The sequence below is a fragment of the Scyliorhinus canicula genome, chromosome 19 (assembly GCF_902713615.1).
Source record: "Scyliorhinus canicula chromosome 19, sScyCan1.1, whole genome shotgun sequence".
In the NCBI taxonomy this organism is placed as follows: Eukaryota; Metazoa; Chordata; class Chondrichthyes; order Carcharhiniformes; family Scyliorhinidae; genus Scyliorhinus; species Scyliorhinus canicula.
In genome coordinates, this window is record NC_052164.1 from 12,914,582 (window position 1) to 12,935,035 (window position 20,454).

The following is a 20,454-nucleotide window of genomic DNA, read 5'->3' on the forward strand; positions in this document are numbered from 1 at the left end:
AGCCCATCAGTCAGATTTGGCTTTCGGGTGCAGAAATGATCGGTGGGGCAGCACGGTGGCGCAAGTGGTTAGCACGGTTGCCGCACGGTGCCGAGGTCCCAGGTTCGATCCCGGCTCTGGGCCACTGTCCGTGTGGAGTTTGCACATTCTCCCCGTGTTTGTGTGGGATTCTCCCCCACAACCCAAAAAGTGCAGGATAGGTGGATTGGCCATGCTAAATTGCCCCTTAATTGGAAAAAATGAACTGAATACTCTAATTTTTTTAGAAAAAGAAATGATTGGTGGCGTCACGCTCGTACCTCGGAATTAAAACCCTAGACTTCGCAGAGGGAATCTCAACATTTGGGTTTTCTGTATGTTTTGAACCTAGCACACCCAACAAAAACCCAGCCCTGTGTGAACTCTGCAAACAGTAAACAGAAATTGTAGGTGCGTGATTATAAAACTGCTTGATTTGGAGACGCTTAAATATGGTAATGTACCTCTATGTCAGATACCGAGTTAAACAGAAAGAATAAAACAATCCAAGCGTCACTCTGTTAAAAATAACACATCTCTAGAGTCCGATGACATAAATATGTCAGCAGGTTCAAAAGTAAATAACTGTTGGAAATTTATCTAGAATTCTCTGCACTCTCAGGTTAACAGCTTATTTCTATAGCTATCAAAGGCAATCAATTCAGACACATACACAAATACAACAGTGGTGCTGATTAAGCATGAAGACATATAAAAATGCATTCTCTCTTTAATCACAGTTTTGTGAACTGATGTAAAATCATAATTTCATCTTCAATTTGTGAGATACTGTCAGGAGGTATGTGTCATGTTGGAGTTTCTCTTCGTGGTTACTCATTTCTTGTGCTATTGCTCATACAATAGTTTGGCCTTTGAATTCATTTTGTGATACTTTTCTATATGGTTAAGCTGCAATATAACGTGACAGCATGTATAGTGTTTGGGATTTGGAAAATTAACGAGGTGTACAGTGAATTTGAGATGAAAACAAAAGAACAGACAAGTAACAAGATTAGCAGATGTCCAGAGGAATAATGAGATGCGATTTGCTCAGGAACAAGATTAGCAGGCATCTGGAGACATTGAGGTGAGAATAACTGCACCAGAGATCAATGGGGCTATACAAATGATAACTTCTAAAAGCAAGGGATTTGAGAAATGCAGACAGCCAAATCCACAGGGCGGAATATCAAAAAGACTGAACAGTATACCTGCTAGCACTTTCATTGGGGAAGGAGGCTCATTCTCCAACGGTCAGACATATCAGTTCCATCTATGATCCGAGCCACAGAGGCCCATTCCAGCTAAGATTTGTAGCCATGGGCGGGGCCAACAGGAACCTCGTTGGGGACAGCAGGGGAGGCTAGGAGTCGCGCATGTGCTTGGAGCCCTGCCTGTTTTGGGCCTCATGCCCGATTTGCTAGGCCATCTTGATTCCCGCCACCAGCTAGGAGACTTGGAGAATCCCTCCTAAGAGCTCATAGAGTTGGAGGTAATATTCTGATATGTATAGAAGATTGTCTAACTAACACGAAGTTGTGAGTAGCGATAAGAGGATCTTTCTCAGGTTAGAGGGAGTGCCACGGGTATCAGTGCTGGGATTGCAGATTTTCACATCATATATTAATGATGTGGAGGAAGGAGCAGAGTGTACTGTGGCCATGTGTACTTGCAGATGATATGAAGGTGGGATGGAAGGCAGTTTGCAAGTGAGTAGAGGTTACAAATTGGCAAATGGAATTTACTGTGGGAAAATATGAGAGATTATTAATTTTGCAAGAAAGAATGAGAAGGCCGATTATTATTTAAATGGAGAGACACTGCAAAAAACTGTAGCTCAAAGGGACTTGGGGGTCCTTGCTTGTGAAACCCAAGAAATCTAGCATTCAGGTGCAGAAGGTAATAAGGAAGGCAAATGGAATGCTGGCTTTTATTTCAAGGGGGGCACAATTATAATTTTGAGGGCATTTAAAAGTTTACTGGATAAGCATATGGATGATAAGGGCATAGTGTAGGTTAGATGGCCTTTAGTTTTTTCCATGTCGGTGCAACATCGAGGGCCGAAGGGCCTGTACTGCGCTGCATCGTTCTATGTTCTATAATGGTAGAGGCGTTGCTGCAACTGTACCAGGCACTAATACAGCCACATTTAGAATATTGTGTACAGTTTAGCTCCCCTTATTTAAGGAAATATCTTGTATCATTGGAGGCAGTACAGAGGAGATTTACAGAGGATGTTCTTGGGTATTGAGGGACTTCCATATGAGGAAAGATGAACTCCTTGGAGTTCAGACGAATTAGAGGTAAGGTGATTGAAACTTATAAAAATCTTAAAGGGTTAGACAGGAGGATGGGATAAACATTGGGAGGATGTTTCCATTCATGGGTAAGTGTAGCATCGAGGTGGAAGGTTGAAAACACAGGAAGGACCCAAAAGCAGGGTTAAAAGGTTCCAGGGCAGAACATAGGTCTATACACACTGACCACATCTTGTACGGGAGGAAGGGGGAAGCAGAGAAGAGAAGAGATAGAGACTTGCAAATATGTTGGTAGATTAGGGTTGGACTATTGTTAGGTCTTATATCTGACACCGTATGACTGTGGTCTTCACCGTGTGCTCCATACACACTAATGCAAAATAACGAAAAGGCAATAAAAGCCTTTTTTTTGTAAAGTGTAGGATCAGATGGCATAGTCGCAGAATAGGAGGGTGCTCATTTAAGACGGAATCAAGGAAGAATTTCTTCACTCAAAGAGTGGTGAATCTTTGGAACTTTTTACCCCAGGAAGCTGTGGAGGCTTTGATGATTTTGAAGACAGAGATCAATAGGTTTTTAATCAGTTGGGGAATTAAGGGTTATGGTGATAAGACAGGAAAGTGGATTTAGTGAGTATTAGATCAGCCAAGATCTTATTAAATGGCAGAGCAGGCTCAAGGGGCTGAATGGCCTACTTCCATTCCTATTTCCTATGGTCTTATTACTGATATTCTCCTCTAAAAGATGCAGTTTTGTGTCTTTGCTGAACCAGCAGGAGATGTTTTCGCAGACTTGGTCACCTAAGTGTGGTAACTATTAGCTGGATTCGACCTACAGAGTTACTAAAATTGGATATTGCTTAGGAAAAGGGGAGTCTCAATAGGTTCAGGGAATGTGGGTATATTTTGGGAACAAGAAGTGACTTCAGATAAAATGGTGTGTTTAGTTATCAATATACTTAAGTGTGAAAGTGTACATTGCTCTTTTGTCATGTGTTTTTTTTCTTTTATTTAAAATATTCTTTATTACTTGTTTAGGCAACAACTGGTCCTGTTCCTCACTGGGGTTCCTCACATTATTCCAAACATAAATACACCACTAAGAACCAGTTATCCTTTGAGGGTTGGAGACAGGTAATATCAGCAAGGTTCTTAACAATAGCCAATGTTTAATTAAAACCCACCGCTCTTTAAGCTGGGCCAGGATTTAAGTCAAGAATACCCACCAGGACTGGACAAGATATTTGGATCCTCTTCATTTGAGCTCAACAGTCGTAACAGTTTTGATGGCTGGCTGTCATCCAGAGGGAACAGGTTGATATAATCCTGTTGAAACAGGAGCCCACCATATTTCATTGTGCTATCAGATTTAGATATTACATTCTACAGGTAATTTAGATACATTTAGTCTGATGCAAACAGATATGCTATTTTACCACAAAGAACTTAAGAAATATTTTGCTTTAGATCTTATGGTAGGTTGGTAAATTTAAGATGCCTTTTCCCATCACATTTGAAAATAGTTTCTAACCAACAAGCACAGTGTGGTACCCTAATGCAGAAATGACTCTTAAGACAACAAATTCTTTTGCCTCTACAATTTTCTTCAAGGACTCGTAAAGACGTTGACCCATACCAGGGTACTGTTGGATAAGAGTCAGTTACCCTCAGTACTGGACCTGACTTACGCGGCCGTTCTTCATTTGTAAGAATAAATATTATGGGCGCGATTCTCTGCTCCCCACGCTGGGCGGGAGAATCGCGGGAGGGCCGGGTGAATCACGACACACCGCCTTGGCACCCCCCGCGATTCTTCCCCCCCCACCCCCCCCCCAAAATGGCGTGTCGCGGAATCGCCGGATTCTCCGGCCCGGATGGGCCGAGCGGCCTGACGTTCCCGACCTGTTCACGCCGGTGGCAACCACACCTGGTCGCTGCCGGCGTGAACATAGTGCGAAAGGTAAGTTTAGGGCCTGTAGAGGGCGGAGAGGGGATCGAGCACCACGGCCGTGCACGGGAGGGGACTGGCCCGCGGTCGGTGCCCACCGATCGTCGGGCTGGCGTCTCCAAGAGACGCACTCTTTCCCCTCCGCCGCCCCGCAAGATCAAGCCGCCACGTCTTGCGGGGCAGCGGAGGGGAAGACGGCAACCGCGCATGCGCGGGTTGGAACTGGGCAACTTGCGCATGCGCGGCTGACGACACTTAGGCGTCGCCGTCGCGTCATTCTCGGCGCGCCGCTTTGACGCAAGCGTCAAAGCCCGGCGGCCGAGTTTCTCGAAACGCCGCTCCTAGCCCCCCCCCCCCGGGGAAATAGGGGGCGAGGAGCGGCCTCCGATGCCGTCGTGAAACTCGGAGAATCGCGCCTTATAGAGATTGAGTGGCACTTGCATTTACACAACCTATACTATCAATTTGAATGGAAGGGACAACCTTACGTATAGAGGCCAAAGGCGTGATGGACACAGAAATTTGAAGCTACACATGGTTCAGTCTCAGGATAAGGCGACAATAATTCAGAAGTCAGGAGAAAATAAATTTCTTCACTCAAAGATCGTGGAATCTTTGGAATTTTCTTCCCCAGAGGGTTATGGTTGCTCCACCATTGAGTGTATTCAAGGCTGAGATAGACAGGTCTTTGGATGCTCAGGGAATCAAGGGATGTGGGGAGGAGGCAGTAGAGTGGAGTTGGAGCCAAAGATCAGCCATGCTCGGCACTGTGAGGCAGCAGTGCTATCCACTGAGCCACTGTGCTGCCCACAAGCATACTTGACGGGCCCCATGTTCTACTACTATTTCTCATCTTCTTGTGGGGTGGCAGTATTAGTATTATGTGGTCTCCTCTATATCGAAGAGACCAAACGCAGACTGGGTGATCGCTTTGCTGAGCATCTTCGGTCTGTTCGCATTCAGGATCCTGACCTTCCTGTTGCTTGCCATTTTAACAAAAGACCCTGCTCCCATGCCCACATGTCTGTTCTTGGCCTGCTGCAATGTTCTAGTGAAGCGCAACGCAAACTGGAGGAACCACATCTCATCTTCCGGTTAGGCACACTACAGCCTTCCGGCCTGAACATCGAATTCAACAACTTCAGATGATCAGCCCCACCTCAACCTTTTTTTTTTCCATTTCATTTTAACTGTCTTTTACCATTTCTTTCTTTCCTGCACCTTTCCTGTACCTTTCTCCTATTTGCTTCCCCCTTCCCCTACCCCCACACCTACAGTAGATCCTCTGATGTTAGTTTGCCTGCTGTTTGACCTTTCACATCTTTTGTCCTCTCTGGGGACTGCCATTAGCACTCCTTCCCCTTATAGAACATAGAACACTACAGCGCAGTACGGGCCCTTCGGCCCTCGATGTTGCGCCGACCTGTGAAACCATCTGAAGCCTATCTGACCTACACTATTCCATTTTCATCCATATGTCTATCCAGTGACCACTTAAATGCCCTTAAAGTTGGCGAGTCTACTACTGTTGCAGGCAGGGCGTTCCACATCCCTACTACTCTCTGAGTAAAGAAACTGCCTCTGATATCTGTCCTATATCTATCACCCCTCAATTTAAAGCTATGTCCCCTCGTGTTGGTCATCACCATCTGAGGAAAAAGACTCTCACTGTCCACCCAATCTAACCCTCTGACTATCTTATATGTCTCTATTAAGTCACCTTTCAGCCTTCTCCTCTCTAACGAAAACAACCTCAATTCCCTGAGCCTTTCCTCGTAAGACCTTCCCTCCATACCAGGCAACATTCTAGTAAATCTCCTCTGAACCCTTTCCAAAGCTTCCACATCCTTCCTATAATGTGGTGACCAGAACTGCACGCAGTACTCCAGGTGCGGCCGCACCAGAGTTATGTACAGCTGCAGCATGACCTTGTGGTTCTGAAACTCAATCCCCCTGCTTATAAAGGCTAGCACACCATATGCCTTCTTAACAGCCTTATTAACCTGGGTGGCAACTTTCAGGGATTTATGTACCTGGATGCCGAGATCTCTCTGTTCATCTACACTACCAAGAATCTTGCCATTAGCCCAGTACTCTGCATTCCTGTTACTCCTTCCAAAATGAACCACCTCACACTTTTCCGCATTAAACTCCATCTGCCACCTCTCAGCCCAGCTCTGCAGCTTATCTATGTCCCTCTGTATCCTATAACATCCTTCAGCACTATTTACAACTCCACCGACCTTCGTGTCATCTGCAAATTTACTAACCCATCCTTCTACACCCTCTTCCAGGTCATTTATAAAAATGACAAACAGCAGTGGCCCCAAAACAGATCCTTGCGGTACACCACTAGTAACTGAACTCCAGGATGAACATTTGCCATCAACCACCACCCTCTATCTTCTTTCAGCTAGCCAATTACTGATCCAAACCGCTAAATCACCTTCAATTCCATACTTCCTTATTTTCTGCAATAGCCTACCGTGGGGAACCTTATCAAACGCCTTACTGAAATCCATATACACCACATCAACAGCTTTACCCTGATCCACCTGTTTGGTCACCTTCTCAAAAAACTCAATAAGGTTTGTGAGGCATGACCTACCCTTCACAAAACCGTGTTGACTATCGCTAATCAACTTGTTCTTTTCAAGATGATTATAAACCCTATCTCTTATAACCTTTTCCAACATTTTACCCACAACCGAAGTAAGGCTCACAGGTCTATAATTACCAGGGTTGTCTCTACTCCCCTTCTTGAACAAGGGGACAACATTTGCTATCCTCCAGTCTTCCGGCACTATTCCTGTCGACAAAGACGACATAAAGATCAAGGACAAAGGCTCTGCAATCTCCTCCCTGGCTTCCCAGAGAATCCTAGGATAAATCCCATCTGGCCCAGGGGACTTATCTATTTTGACATTTTCCAAAATTGCTAACACCTCCTCCTTTTGAACCTCAATTCCATCTAGCCTGGTCGACTGAACCCGAGTGTTCTCCTCGACAACATTGTCTTTCTCCAGTGTAAACACTGACGAAAAATATCCATTTAACGCTTCCCCTATCTCCTCTGATTCCACACACAACTTTCCACTACTATCCTTGATTGGCCCTAATCTTACTCTAGTCATTCTTTTGTTCCTGATATACCTATAGAAAGCCTTAGGGTTTTCCTTGATCCTATCCGCCAATGACTTTTCGTGTCCTCTCCTCGCTCTTCTTAACTCTCCCTTTAGGTCCTTCCTGGCTAACTTGTAACTCTCAAGTGCCCTAACTGAGCCTTCATGTCTCACCCTAACATAAGCCTTCTTCTTCCTCTTGACAAGTGCTTCAACTTCCTTAGTAAACCACGGTTCCCTTGCTCGACAACTTCCTCCCTGACTGACAGGTACATACTTATCAAGGACACGCAGTAGCTGTTCCTTGAAAAAGCTCCACATTTCGATTGTACCCATCCCCTGCAGTTTCCTTCCCCATCCTATACATCCTAAATCTTGCCGAATAGCATCATAATTGCCTTTCCCCCAGCTATAATTCTTGCCTTGCGGTATATACCTATCCCTGCCCATTGCTAAAGTAAACATAACCGAGTTGTGATCACTATCACCAAAGTGCTCACCTACATCTAAATCTAACACCTGGCCGGGTTCATTACCCAGTACCAAATCCAATGTGGCCTCGCCCCTTGTTGGCCTGTCTATATACTGTGTCAGAAAACCCTCCAGCACACACTGCACAAAAACTGACCCATCTATAGTACTCGAACTATAGTATTTCCAGTCAATATTTGGAAAGTTAAAGTCCCCCATAACAACTACCCTGTTACTCTCGCTCCTGTCGAGAATCATCTTTGCAATCCTTTCCTCTACATCTCTGGAACTATTCGGAGGTCTATAGACAACTCCCAACAGTGTGACCTCTCCTCTACTGTTCCTAACCTCGGCCCATACTACCTCAGTAGACGAGTCCTCAAGCGTCCTTTCTACCGCCGTAATACTTTCCTTGATTAACAATGCCACACCCCCCCCCTCTTTTACCATCTTCTCTGTTCTTACAGAAACATCCAAATCCTGGAACCTGCAACAACCATTCCTGTCCCTGCTCTACCCATGTCTCCGAAATCGCCACAACATCGAGATCCCAGGTACCAACCCATGCTGCAAGCTCACCCACCTTATTCCGGATGCTCCTGGCGTTGAAGTAGACACACTTCAAACCAGCGTCCTGCTTGCCGGTGCCCTCTTTCGAACTTTTAACCCTATCCCTGACCTCACTACTCTCAACATCCTGTACACTGGGACTACAATTTAGGTTCCCATCCCCCTGCTGAATTAGTTTAAACCCCCCCGAAGAGCACTAGCAAATCTCCCCCCCAGGATATTGGTACCCCTCTGGTTCAGGTGAAGACCATCCTGTTTGTAGAGGTCCCACCTACCCCAGAATGAGCCCCAATTATCCAGGAAACCAAAACCCTCCCTCCTGCACCATCCCTGTAGCCACGTGTTCAACTCCTCTCTCTCCTTATTTCTCAGTTTCTGTGGCCATTAGCACCAAGTTTCCCAGGGTTTCTGTGGCTATGACTCATCTTTCATTCCTACTCCACAGTATAAATATTTCCCACTCTCTCTGTCTGCTAGCTTTGACAAAGAGTCATCGGACTCGAAACGTTAGCTCTTTTCTCTCCCTACAGATGCTGCCAGACTTGCTGAGATTTTCCAGCATTTTCCCTTTCGTTTCAGATTCCAGCATCCGCAGTAATTTGCTTTTATTCATTATTTTATTAGTATTAATGTGTACCTTTGGGCCAAAGTACACATGGTAGAGTGGCAGGATGCTCTTCAATGATTGAGCTGCTGGAACATTTTGGAGCGCTGCAGTTGAGACTTATTCCACATCTTGGGTTATAGCACAAGAACAGAAATCCCTCTCTTTAACTCCAATTAAATTTATTCTTCACCCGCTAATTAAATCACTGTAAAATAGAATTTTTAAAAAGTTGGAGAGGATTCAGAAGAGTTACTAGATTGATACCACGCATGAGAGGCATCAGTTATGTGGGCTGATTGGGGAAGCTGGGATGGTTCTCCATGAAAGAGAAGGTTAAAAACAGATTTAACAGTGATCAAAATCGTAAAGGATTTCATAGCTAGTTGAGAAAAACTATTTCTTCTGGCAGCAGGGTCAGTAACTAGAGGGCACTGATTTAAGGAATTTGGTAAAAGGACCAGAGGAAAGATAAGGAGAGCCTTATTTCAACACAACAGCTTATGACGATCTGCAATGCACAGCCTGAAAGTGATGGAAGCAGATTCACAAGGAAATCATGCCAAAATAATTTACAAGCGAATGGAGAAAAGGCGATAGCTATTTCAAGGTAGAATGTTCCGAGCCCTGCAGAGGCAGCCGTGAAGGTGGAACTGTGAGGAAATTTAGATATGAGAGCATCTGGTCAACGGTCTGACACGTTCCCGCCTGAAGGCAATCTTGCTGGAGGCAGGTGAACAAAAGCAATGGTGCGTGGCCAATTTGAATAATTAAGACCGATTGTGGGCAGATTGGGGATAGAAACATAGAAAATAGGTGCAGGAGTAGGCCACCTAGCCCCTCGAGCCTGCACCACCATTCAATTTGATTATGGCTAATCACACAAATTCAAGATCCCACTCCAGCATTCTCTCCACAGCCCTTGATCCCTTTAGCAGCAAGGACCACGTCCAGCTCCTTCTTGAACATATCCAACCAACTGGCCCCAGCACCTTTCTGTGGATGTTACTAGAATCGTCTGGGGGTGGAAAGCACCCAACTACCCCCCCCTCAAAAAAACAGCAAAACACCTTTCCCCTACCTGGCAGGTGCCTGGAGGCAGCTTGCCAGGGGGTCTGCGAGGCCCGTTTCATTTCCTCCCCTCCACTGGAGGCACAAGCATCAGTGGGCTACAGCATGCCATCATGTGGAGCTGGGGGCATGGGGATTCGACATGGGAGGTGAGGCTGCTGTTCTTACAAGGCTGTGGGCCCTCTGATTGGACCTACGGTCTCAGGAACCAACTTGCCAGTCTTAATTGGAGGCGGGTATGGAGGCAGCCAGTTAGAAGGTAGCCTTCCAGAAGATTCTGATGGTGGGCGCATTGCTGGTTATTGCATGGCCAGGAACTGGAAATGGCCCTGCCACACAATTATTCTTAAAAGGGCGTAAGATTCCACACCCCTGAGAGGCAAAGGGACGAGGAAAAAGAGATGGCCCTCCAACCCTGTTCTGCATGATGGGCTGAATGGCCTCCTCGTGGACTGTGCAATTCTATGATTCTAGAACACATTCAAGATTCATTTTCAATATTTTCTTTGTTTATTGGTAAAGACAAAACCTGGACAGAGACACTCTTTCACTATCATATGCCCTTCTACTGTTTTTCCTTGAAGTTCACTAAATCATTCTCAGCTACAGATTCCCGGGCAGTGGCAGTCTGAGGGGAACATTTATCTGACTGGACAATGAATATCAACTACTAAATTATGAAGACCATCTGAGTCCAACAAAACCTGCTCTTCACCCATGTCCAAATACGTGCACTATCAGGGATTATTAGATTGTCATTAATGGTCAGAACTTCACTGGAATACACAGAGAACAGTAACATCCACATTGCTGACGTTGCTAAGATCAAACAGTTCAGCATACACCATTGGTTAGGATTTTGATGTCTGTGTGGGTCAATGCTGCACTGTGTAGTGCATTTAGACACCAAACCATATTTTTCACTTGCATTTCATTTCTTACTTTTGTTTAAATTTCAATTCCTTCTAAAACCTTCAGGCTATTTCGCAAGTATCCACTTTTTGTCTGTATTTTCTCTATTAATTTTGCTGGTCTTTGTTTTGCACTGCTTTCGCTTTTGAACTTAGATGTAATTGTGGTTAATTGCTGGGAAGAAATAGGAAGTGGATATACCAATATTATTCAATAATTGATACATTTTCTTCCCCTAAAAATACTTTCAATTTAATCAAAGTTATTTCTCATGGGAAGATGTGTGTATGCTAAATGAAGGATGGCAAGTAGACTGCTGAGTAATGGTAGGCACTACGTAATCCACAAATCAGTTAGCAAGTGATATTGAGACTCTGTAGTCCACAGGCCCAAAGACAGGGTGCGGGATTCGCTGTCCCGCTGCACCAGATTCCTGGTACGGTGCTCCCGCGAGATTCTCCATCTTGTCAGCTGGTCAATGGGGTTTCCAATTGTGGGCAGTCCACGCCCGTGGGAAATCCCCAGGCTGCCGGTGCAATGGAGAATCCCGACAACGGAGAATCCAGCCAAGGATGAACTTGTCTTCCATTGTTCTCTAATGCTCTCTCCATTCTTTGTCATTCATGGAGAAATGGATGCTTTCAAGACTGAGAGAGGTAGATATTAAGGAAATGGAGCAAAAGCAAAGAAACTGGTGCGGAAGGAAGGCAGCCCACATGCAATCGAATGGCAGAGAAGGCTCAAGGGGCTAAATGGCCGATGCCTGCTCCAATGTTCCTGGATATAATTTCATAGAATCACAGTCATGTATGGCATAGGTGGAGGCTATTCGACCCATCGAGTTCATGCAGCTCTCTGTGGAGGAATCCAGTCAGTCCCACACCCTTGCTCGATCCCTGTGGCCTGCACGTTTATCTCTAAAGTGTCCGTTCAATCTTCTTCCGAAATCATTATCTATTTCCACTTCCACCAGCCTGGTGGGCAGCAAGTTCCAGCTCATATCCATTCACTACATAAAAGAAGTTCGTTCTCACATTCCCCCTTCACCTCTTGCCCCAAATCTTAAATCTGTGCCCCCTAGTCCTTGTATCATCAGCTAATGGGAACAGATTTTCCTTCTCCACCTCATATAAACCTGTTATAATCTTGTACACTTCTAGCAAATCTCGGCTTAATCTCTTTTGCTCCTCCCAGTCATTCCAACCTAACCTTGTAGCGACAACTCCCTAACCCTGGAACCATCCTGGTAAATCTCCTCTGCACCCTCTCAATCTGTACTTTATATACAGCCCCTTTCACGGTCTTGGGACATTCTAAATTGTTTCACAATCAATTCAGTCGTTTGGAATTTTAGTTACAGTGCTAATGTAGAAAACACCAGTACTACTTTTTTTGCACACTGGGAGCCAGAAACAGCAATAAGATAATGAGATCAGAATTTTTTAAGTGACATTGATTGAGGGATAAACATTGACCTGGAAACGGGAGGAAATTCCTGTTCTTCAAATGGTGTCTTGGATTATTTTAGAGAAGTGTGTTCTAGCAGTGGTTTTTTTGACAGAAATGCAAGGATTTGAGAAAGACATATTCCACTTTGTTTACCATAAAACAACAAAACAATAAGTGCGTTTTCATATATGCTTGGAGCTAGTACTCCTCTCTGTGTATTAGCATAATTACAAACTGTTTCTTTCTAAATGCACTTACAACTTGGAAAAATAAAATCTCCTTTTGGCTCTGTGAGAGCATTACTAGGGCTCTCAATAAAACATGTTAATGGGTAGAAGAGTCTTGTTGATGTTAATGTTCTTATTAACATATCATCCTAACTGCATCAATATATTAGATAATTTTGCAATAGGAAATGAATAATTTACTGTTAAAATGGCACCTTTCTCACCTCAATATCCTCTCGATGTCTTTTCCTCTGTTTGGCTGTGGCCTGACTCTTGTTATGTGAGGAATGTGCGCTCAGGGCACACCACACCGATAGCCTGCATTTAACATAGGGAACAGGTTTAATCATTGCAGCGCCTCTCCTATTAAACATCGGATTAACAAATGCATTAAAACTATGACAAAAAGTAGTGAGACAATATAATCACTTGAAGACAAAGTTTGGGTCTCATCAGTTTGGGACTTTCATTTATTCCTTCATTGGATGTATGCCAGCATTTGATGCCCATCCATATTTGCCCTCAACTGAGTGGCTCGTGAGGCCATTTCAGAGGGCAGTTAAGAGTGATCCACATTGTTGTGGGTCTGGAGTCGCATGCAGGACAAGATCAGGGCGGTAGCTTTCCTTCCCTAATGGACATTAGTGAGCCAGGGGTGTTGCAATCGTCAATGACAGTTTCATGGTCACCATTACTGAGACTAGCCTTCCATTCCAGATTTTACCAATTGTAGTTAGATCCCTCCAGCTATCCTGAGGGGGTTTGAACCCGTGCCCCCGGAACTTCAGCCAAGGCCTCTGGATTACTAATCCAGTCAAAACTCCACCATCCCCCATTTGTTCTCCTGTTGCCATTTACAGTTCCCTTAGACCCATCTTTTATTTATTTACTTCCCACCTGCTTTTAGCCTTGGATTGTAATCTCTTTTACCATAGAATGACTCCTCCCTTGCTACCATCACAAACCTTCCCTTTTCTTGTTTCATCTTCTGCATTCCCCCTTCACCCGCACAATTTTCTTTCGGTGCTAGCTTAAAGCCTCTTACATTTCTAACTTCTTCCAGTTCTGATAAAAAGCCATCGCTCTCACCACCATCTCTTCAAGAGCAATTAGAGATGGGCAACAAATGCTGGTTTGGATAATGATGCTCACCCTCCAGGAATGGAAGGAAAGCCTCAAGTGTTAACTCTGTGCATCTTTCCACAAGCTGACCTGCTGAGCAATCCAGAATTTATTGACTTTATTCCAGATTTACATCGTCAGTTTAGTGCTTGCATGAAGTGAAATTGTTGCTCACTAATGCTGCATTGCACGGAGTACAATCTTACCAGTGCCTACATATCCTTGACCCTTTCATTAACTATCCATGTGCTTTGACAAGACAACTCTGTGAGGCAACAAACATTTATTTTTTAAATTTGTGAATTTTATCCTGCTGATCGAAGTTTCAGGCTTTCGAAGCTTTCCATCTTGCACTCATCAGAACAGACAGATGCCAAAATGCCAAATTTCAAAGAGAACAACAATTTAAACTGCATGAGAAAAGGGGTGATCGGTTGGAAAGTTGGCTTTGATTGGTCAAGAGCATGGGATGGTGTGTATTAAAAAGAACAAAGAAAAATTACGCACAGGAACAGGCCCTTTGGCCCTCCAAGCCTGCGCCGATCCAGATCCTCTATCTAAAATTGTCGCCTATTTTCTTAAGCGGCGTAAGGAAATTCTTGCAGCCATTTACTCAGCGTGAAAGCTTGACACTACAAACAGGCTGCATCAAAGCTATCCTGCGTGATAATGTCTACCCTGATTGTTCTCTGTATCGCGCATACTCACAAATGGGCCAAAGGCCACCACCTTTGGACCTGAAAAGTGCCCAGTCGACCTCAAATTACCCTGGGAGGTGGATAGAAGTGAAAAATAAGACTGTGATATTTTTTATTGTTTGGTACGGAGGTATCCAATTATTTTCTGAAAGAGCTGTTTTGGGTTACAGTTCAACCACCTTTCTCAAAGCACATTTTCCTGATTCTAATAAGGCTAGACAAACATATGGACATGCAGAACTTTCCCGTCTGTCGGATCGTGGGAATGCTGCAACACATGTTTACGGCTTTGTACAAACCCATGAGTTTTCTCATCAACCAGAACATTTGCAGCACAAAACGGTTTCATTCTTGTGATGTGAATGGTTAAGGAAAATAATGGATTTACTTGGCAAGAGCTCGTCCAGGTGGGTCCATGAGCATCTGCCACTTCAAGGAGTTGGTCAGGAGTCCAGGCAGGATATGGCCCAACAGGCCTAATGTGATCTGTTGCATGTCCAAGCAAAACACACTGTGGAGTAACTCGACAGCTTTGTAACAGTGTTCCTTCCTTGTCTCCTTCAAGAGTTCCTAAAGGACAACCAAATGCATGAATCAAGCAACCTGTCTGTGATGCAGGGGTAATTCCCTCCAAATGGAATAGAAGATGCAGGTTCGAGGATGGGTTAGAGATTATCATTAATGCTGCAGAATAGAAGAAATGACTGAATATATGGAGATTTATTCAATTAACCAGTTACACGTTAATGCACACATAGCTGCACAGGTTGCTGGTGTTATAAAGGGAGTATCATGGAGTGATACTATGTGGATTATCACCTACAATTTCCGTATCTTCACTGTTGCTGGATCATAAACCTAGAACACCCTTTCTAATAGCACTATGGTGCACCAATACCACATGGACTGTAGCTGCTCAAAAAGGTGGATTACCACCACCGTCTCAAGGCAATTACACATGGGCAAAATAGCCAGTCATGTCCATAATCAATGAAATAATTTTAAAAATGTTAAATTCTGATTCCATTATGCTACTGGAGTAACTAATGTAACATTAAAATAAATCATCGTTGAGGGGAGTAGTTGATATGTTTACAGTTGCAGCGAGGGCATTGCAGATCGGGTAAATCGGACTGGTACAGCTACTAAAACGTATGAAAAGAACATCAAGAAAAGGCCTTTTGATCCATCAAGACAGCCCTTCCAATTGATCGGAGAACCTCACATGCCAACTATTTACCATTAAATAATGGGGTCTCCTGTGTACAGATAAAAACAATTCAGCAAGAAACAGCCAGTCCATTTCAAGGTATCACTTCAGAGTCAGTTGCTCGCTTTTAAGCAACATGATGTTACAGCAAAATTATAACTCTTACTTTCAATCAATAAAGAAAAACTTTATTGGTAAATGCATTGGCAAAAATGCATTTACTGTAGAATTTCAGACTGATTTTTTGCTGACGTGATGTAGCATCCAGCTGTAACCTGTGTCTGCCATAAGAATATGAAGGAGGGACGTGAATTTGATACACACTGTAGATTATTGGCTACTTGAAAGAAACATTTGATAGTGTAACGTACAACGCACCACAACAGATTTTATCATTGGTATTCCAATAGTAGAATGATAGGCTTCTTGTATTTATAATTCCGACTGACGTAGCATGAAGTCAATAAATTGGTAGAGGTGAGAGCTAACTGTTATGTTAATTTACTTTGGAACATGTTCATCTCAACAGAGTGCCTTGCTATTATTATTCCCCAAATTGGATTCAAGGCAATGTCTTCAACACAAATGTAAGAAGCAAATTAAAATTATGTTGGCAGAATTATCAGTCGCAAAATTAGCTCAGCGTGACACACCTACCTTGACCAGGTTATTGCAGAACCAGTATACGCCTCCCATATGTAGCAAAGCCTCAAACACATGGATGGAGCGGCTGTCCACCCAGCCTTTATTCAGTATGTCATTGAAGTTATTAATGAGCACCTCTTTAATTGGCTTCTTGACTGGCAGAAGGTTCCGGTATGGGATGGGATCCAGGTTTGCCGAAGGAAAATTGATGGAGGTTGCAGTCTGCTGCAGGACATCAGCACACATCTGCTCCAAGATCAAGCTCATGATAACCACTCTGGAAAACAAGATAGAAGCACTTATAATAGCCTTTCCAGACAGCATAGTGGATAAAGACACTGACCCATTCTTTGCCAATATCACTAAACACTAAGGCTTACAAACCCTGAAGGCCTAATATCCGATCATCGGGGTTTGTGGTGTCTATCTCAGACAGCAGTTACAGCTGGTCACAGTACAGTGGACCAGGGAAGCAATAAAAATGATCAACTAGCTCTCAACTGATTTTCTATGATTTCTGCTGGGACAGCACACATGGGTGAAGATTGGACATGGCTGTGATATTAAGTACCAATTTGGATAAGGTACGAGGGAACTTGCGCCCATGAAACAACAACACCACCATGAACAGCGTCTCCATAGACAAAGGGAGAAAGTCACTGATTTTAATAAATCTCAATACAGGTACAAAGTACAACTTAGTTAACTTATCGCTATTGTCAAAATACATTCAAAGACATCCACAATTTAACCACAGCACTACCAGTTTATCACAGAACAAATATCAAAAATTGAGACAAATGTGATTCTCTGGGAATTAAAGTAAAATGTTCAAGAGAATAATGATATAACCAAAGGCTGTAATTTGTGCTTTTCTTACAGGGAAACACAAAGTTGAGGCAAGATGATTATTGTTGAATTGAGAGCTAATGCCAAAATATTATGAATTGGCTTAAACTTGATGAGAGCAAATTGAAAGTGCATTCTTACAAAATCCAGAGCGTTTCTGAAGAGACAATAGATAATTTCTCTATGGCTTGAGCACAGGAATGCAAGGAAATTCTTAAAGCCGCAATTTGTAACTCTAATTCAACTCTAACTTTAGTTGAAATTAATAGTTGTGGATGGCACAGCGTCGTAGTGGTTAGCACTGCTGCCTCATGGCGCTGAGGACCCCGGTTCGATCCCGGCCCCAGGTCACTGTCCATTTGGAGTTTACACATTCTCCCCGTGTCTGCCTAGGTCTCACCGCCACAACCCAAAGATGTGCAGCGTAGGTGGATTAGCCACGCTAAATTGCCCCTTAATTGGAAAAATTAAAAAAATAAATATATAGGGACTAGATGATCTCTAATCTAGTTGAAAGATTGGTAAGCGAGGAGAATGGGGGAAAATGAGAAGCAAGCGGATCCACACGTCATTCAATTTTAAGGTCATTATAACTTGTGTAGAATAGTAAAGGATGTTTGAAAGGAAGGTAGAGCAGCTCTCAAATCGCACTAACTTTGGGTAAAAAGCTGAATGCAACTGTTTATTTGACAGGAAAGGAACAACATGTGCAGGTTAGGTGGATTGGCTATGTTAAATTGCCCCTTAGTGTCCAAAATGTTAGGCGGGGTTACTGTGTTATGGGGATAAGGTGGAGGCGCGGGCTTAAGCAGGATGCTTTTTCCGAGGGCCAGTGCAGACTTCATGGGCCGAATGGCCTCCTCCTGCACTGTAAATTCTAGATTCTATGAACATGAAGGCAGCACTCCTTCCCTGGTTAGCTTATACACAACTGTGTACAGGCTGCTTCAGGGCAGCATTGGAACAAATCAGTCACCAACATTTTCAGACCGGGAATGTTTAAGAAAGGGGAAATAAAGTGAGAAAATGAGGCAGCCTTTGGACTCAAACAAAGCAGGTTTTCTGTATTTACCCCTCAATTCTAGAATGCAATGAAATTACCTTTCATTGTAAAACTGGAGGGTGTTCTCTGCATACAGCGGTGTTACAAGCTGGCAAATCATCTGTAGAGGTTTCTCACGTTCCTCCAGGCCCAACATCCTCACATGTGCCACTAGCCAAGCCACTGCACAGATTGCCATGCTGCAAATCTTCCCTTTGATGTTATCGGTGATTTTCTGGTTCAGATTAAAAACAAAAGAACTGAGCAACGATTCTTGGACGTTTACTAGTAACAAACCACATACTAATTGAAGATATTTGTGCTTTTTATTCTAGATTGCAATTGTCTGAATTTATACATAAACCCAACTTTACTTCCTAAACTAAGATACAAGGATAGTGTGATGATTTTGGACACACATGCCTCTCAACTATTCAACTGAGAAACAAGTCTTGAAATGGAATAAGAGGCAACTGGGCTCAACAGAGGTTCAAAATAAACAATTAAAGAGAAAAGAACAACAAAAGGGGAACCAAAACAGATAGAAACTGCGGGTTCAGCCGTTGAAATGGAAGCAGAGGTTATGAGTTTAACATAAGAGCTGGAGTTCAGAAGGAACCTCTTTGATTCTGAATTCATGGTTTCTTCAAAAGAATGCAGCAGGTCTCTAGTACACTAAAGAAGGAGGTGTTCCACTCTCATTTTCCCACAGAAGTTCTTTTGCAATTCTCTCTCTCCGCCTCAGTTATGTTGACTCTTGCTAGGGTGCAACTCCACTGTCATTGGTCATCCTCCAATATATCACTCAATTCAGAAGCAGCTCACACAAGGTTCACTCAACTAATTTGTGGAATGAGCGGCTTATTTCATGAAGATAGGTTGAAGAGGCTAGGCCTATGCCCATTGGACTTTAGAAGAATGAGAGGTAATCTTATTGAAACATACAAGATCCTGAGGGGAATTGATAGGGCGGACATCGGGAGTTGTTTCATCTTGTGGGGGCGACTAGAACTAGGTGACACGGTTTAAGATTAAGAGGTTTCCCCTTTAACACAGGGATGAGCAGAATATTTTCTCTCTCAAAGTCATTAAGCTGTGGAACTCTCTTCCTCAGTTATGTAGTGGAGGCTAGATCATTGAATGTGTTCAAAGCAGAGTTGGGACAGATCTTTGTTAGACAAGGGAGTTAAGGATTATGATTGGCCAACAGGAAAGCAGAGTTGAGGCTGTAATCAGATTAGCTATGATCTTATCGAATGATGGCTTAATGGGCCGAATGACCTCCTCCTGATCCAACGTCTCATGCTGGCAAAGTGCTCCATAATCTGAGAATCACAAGAAAGTCTCCTCTTTTTCTTGCCTGCAGCCTATCTACTCACACGGCAGGAATTACTGAATAGCGATCAGGAGTGGGCCAGGCTAATATTCCATTCTCTGGTTCACTGTCACCCCAGTAAGGCCAGCTAACTTACCACAAGGAATGGAATAGAGTGCGCAGCTTAACCGAGCAGTGACTTTACCAATTAGACCTTGGGGCCCAGAACACACTCTGATCAGGACACACTTCACAGGCAGTACTCTGGAGTGACATTTGCCGATGCATGTACTGAGGACATGCACCGCCACATTATATCCGATAAGTACACACCATTAACATCACAGCCCTGCACAGCCTAGCAGAACCACAGTAATACCTGCACAGCTTCAAATGTCAACAGTCCATGCTCCCAAGCATTGAGAACCTCCAGGATAGCTGCTGGTGTACAGGAACATACCTCGTGCCATTTCACCTGGCTTGGAAGCAAAACCAAAAATGAGTATGGTTACATCATGGATATGGCATATTTTATTATTCTAAATGGCAATATGGTAACAGATGGTAACAGAGCTGTGGGAAAAAAAACCCAGTAAATACAGATAGGGTAAAGGTATTTGTACAAAGCACTGGAGGATGGACATTTAAAAAGACTGAATTAAAAGCAGAGAGAGAGCACATACTAAAGAATCTAACAATGTCACAGCTTCATAACTCATAAAATAGCTGATCTACAATTTTGAAGTAGTTATTTCTGATACTGACTGCAGTTGAGTAATGTGAATTTGGAGTTCTGGTTCTTGGAACAGTAAATACTTCCCCTTTCTTTTACTGATTAAATTTCTATTTATTTCAAGAATTTTCACCTATATGTCAAATTTGAGGTCAGAAGATCTACATCAACGTGCCATTCCATAGGCACAT

At 43.5% G+C, this 20,454-nt stretch overlaps 1 protein-coding gene across 1 annotated transcript in view; it reads right to left on the reverse strand.

The window, feature by feature from the left end:
• med24 (mediator complex subunit 24) overlaps positions 1-20,454 on the reverse strand; it is an 85,756-nt gene that overhangs the window by 17,515 nt on the left and 47,787 nt on the right. Inside the window, 6 exon segments of the mRNA XM_038779614.1 lie at positions 3,502-3,601; positions 12,874-12,967; positions 14,858-15,039; positions 16,337-16,601; positions 18,275-18,450; positions 19,910-20,009. Of these exon segments, the coding sequence (XP_038635542.1) occupies positions 3,502-3,601; positions 12,874-12,967; positions 14,858-15,039; positions 16,337-16,601; positions 18,275-18,450; positions 19,910-20,009 (917 nt within the window).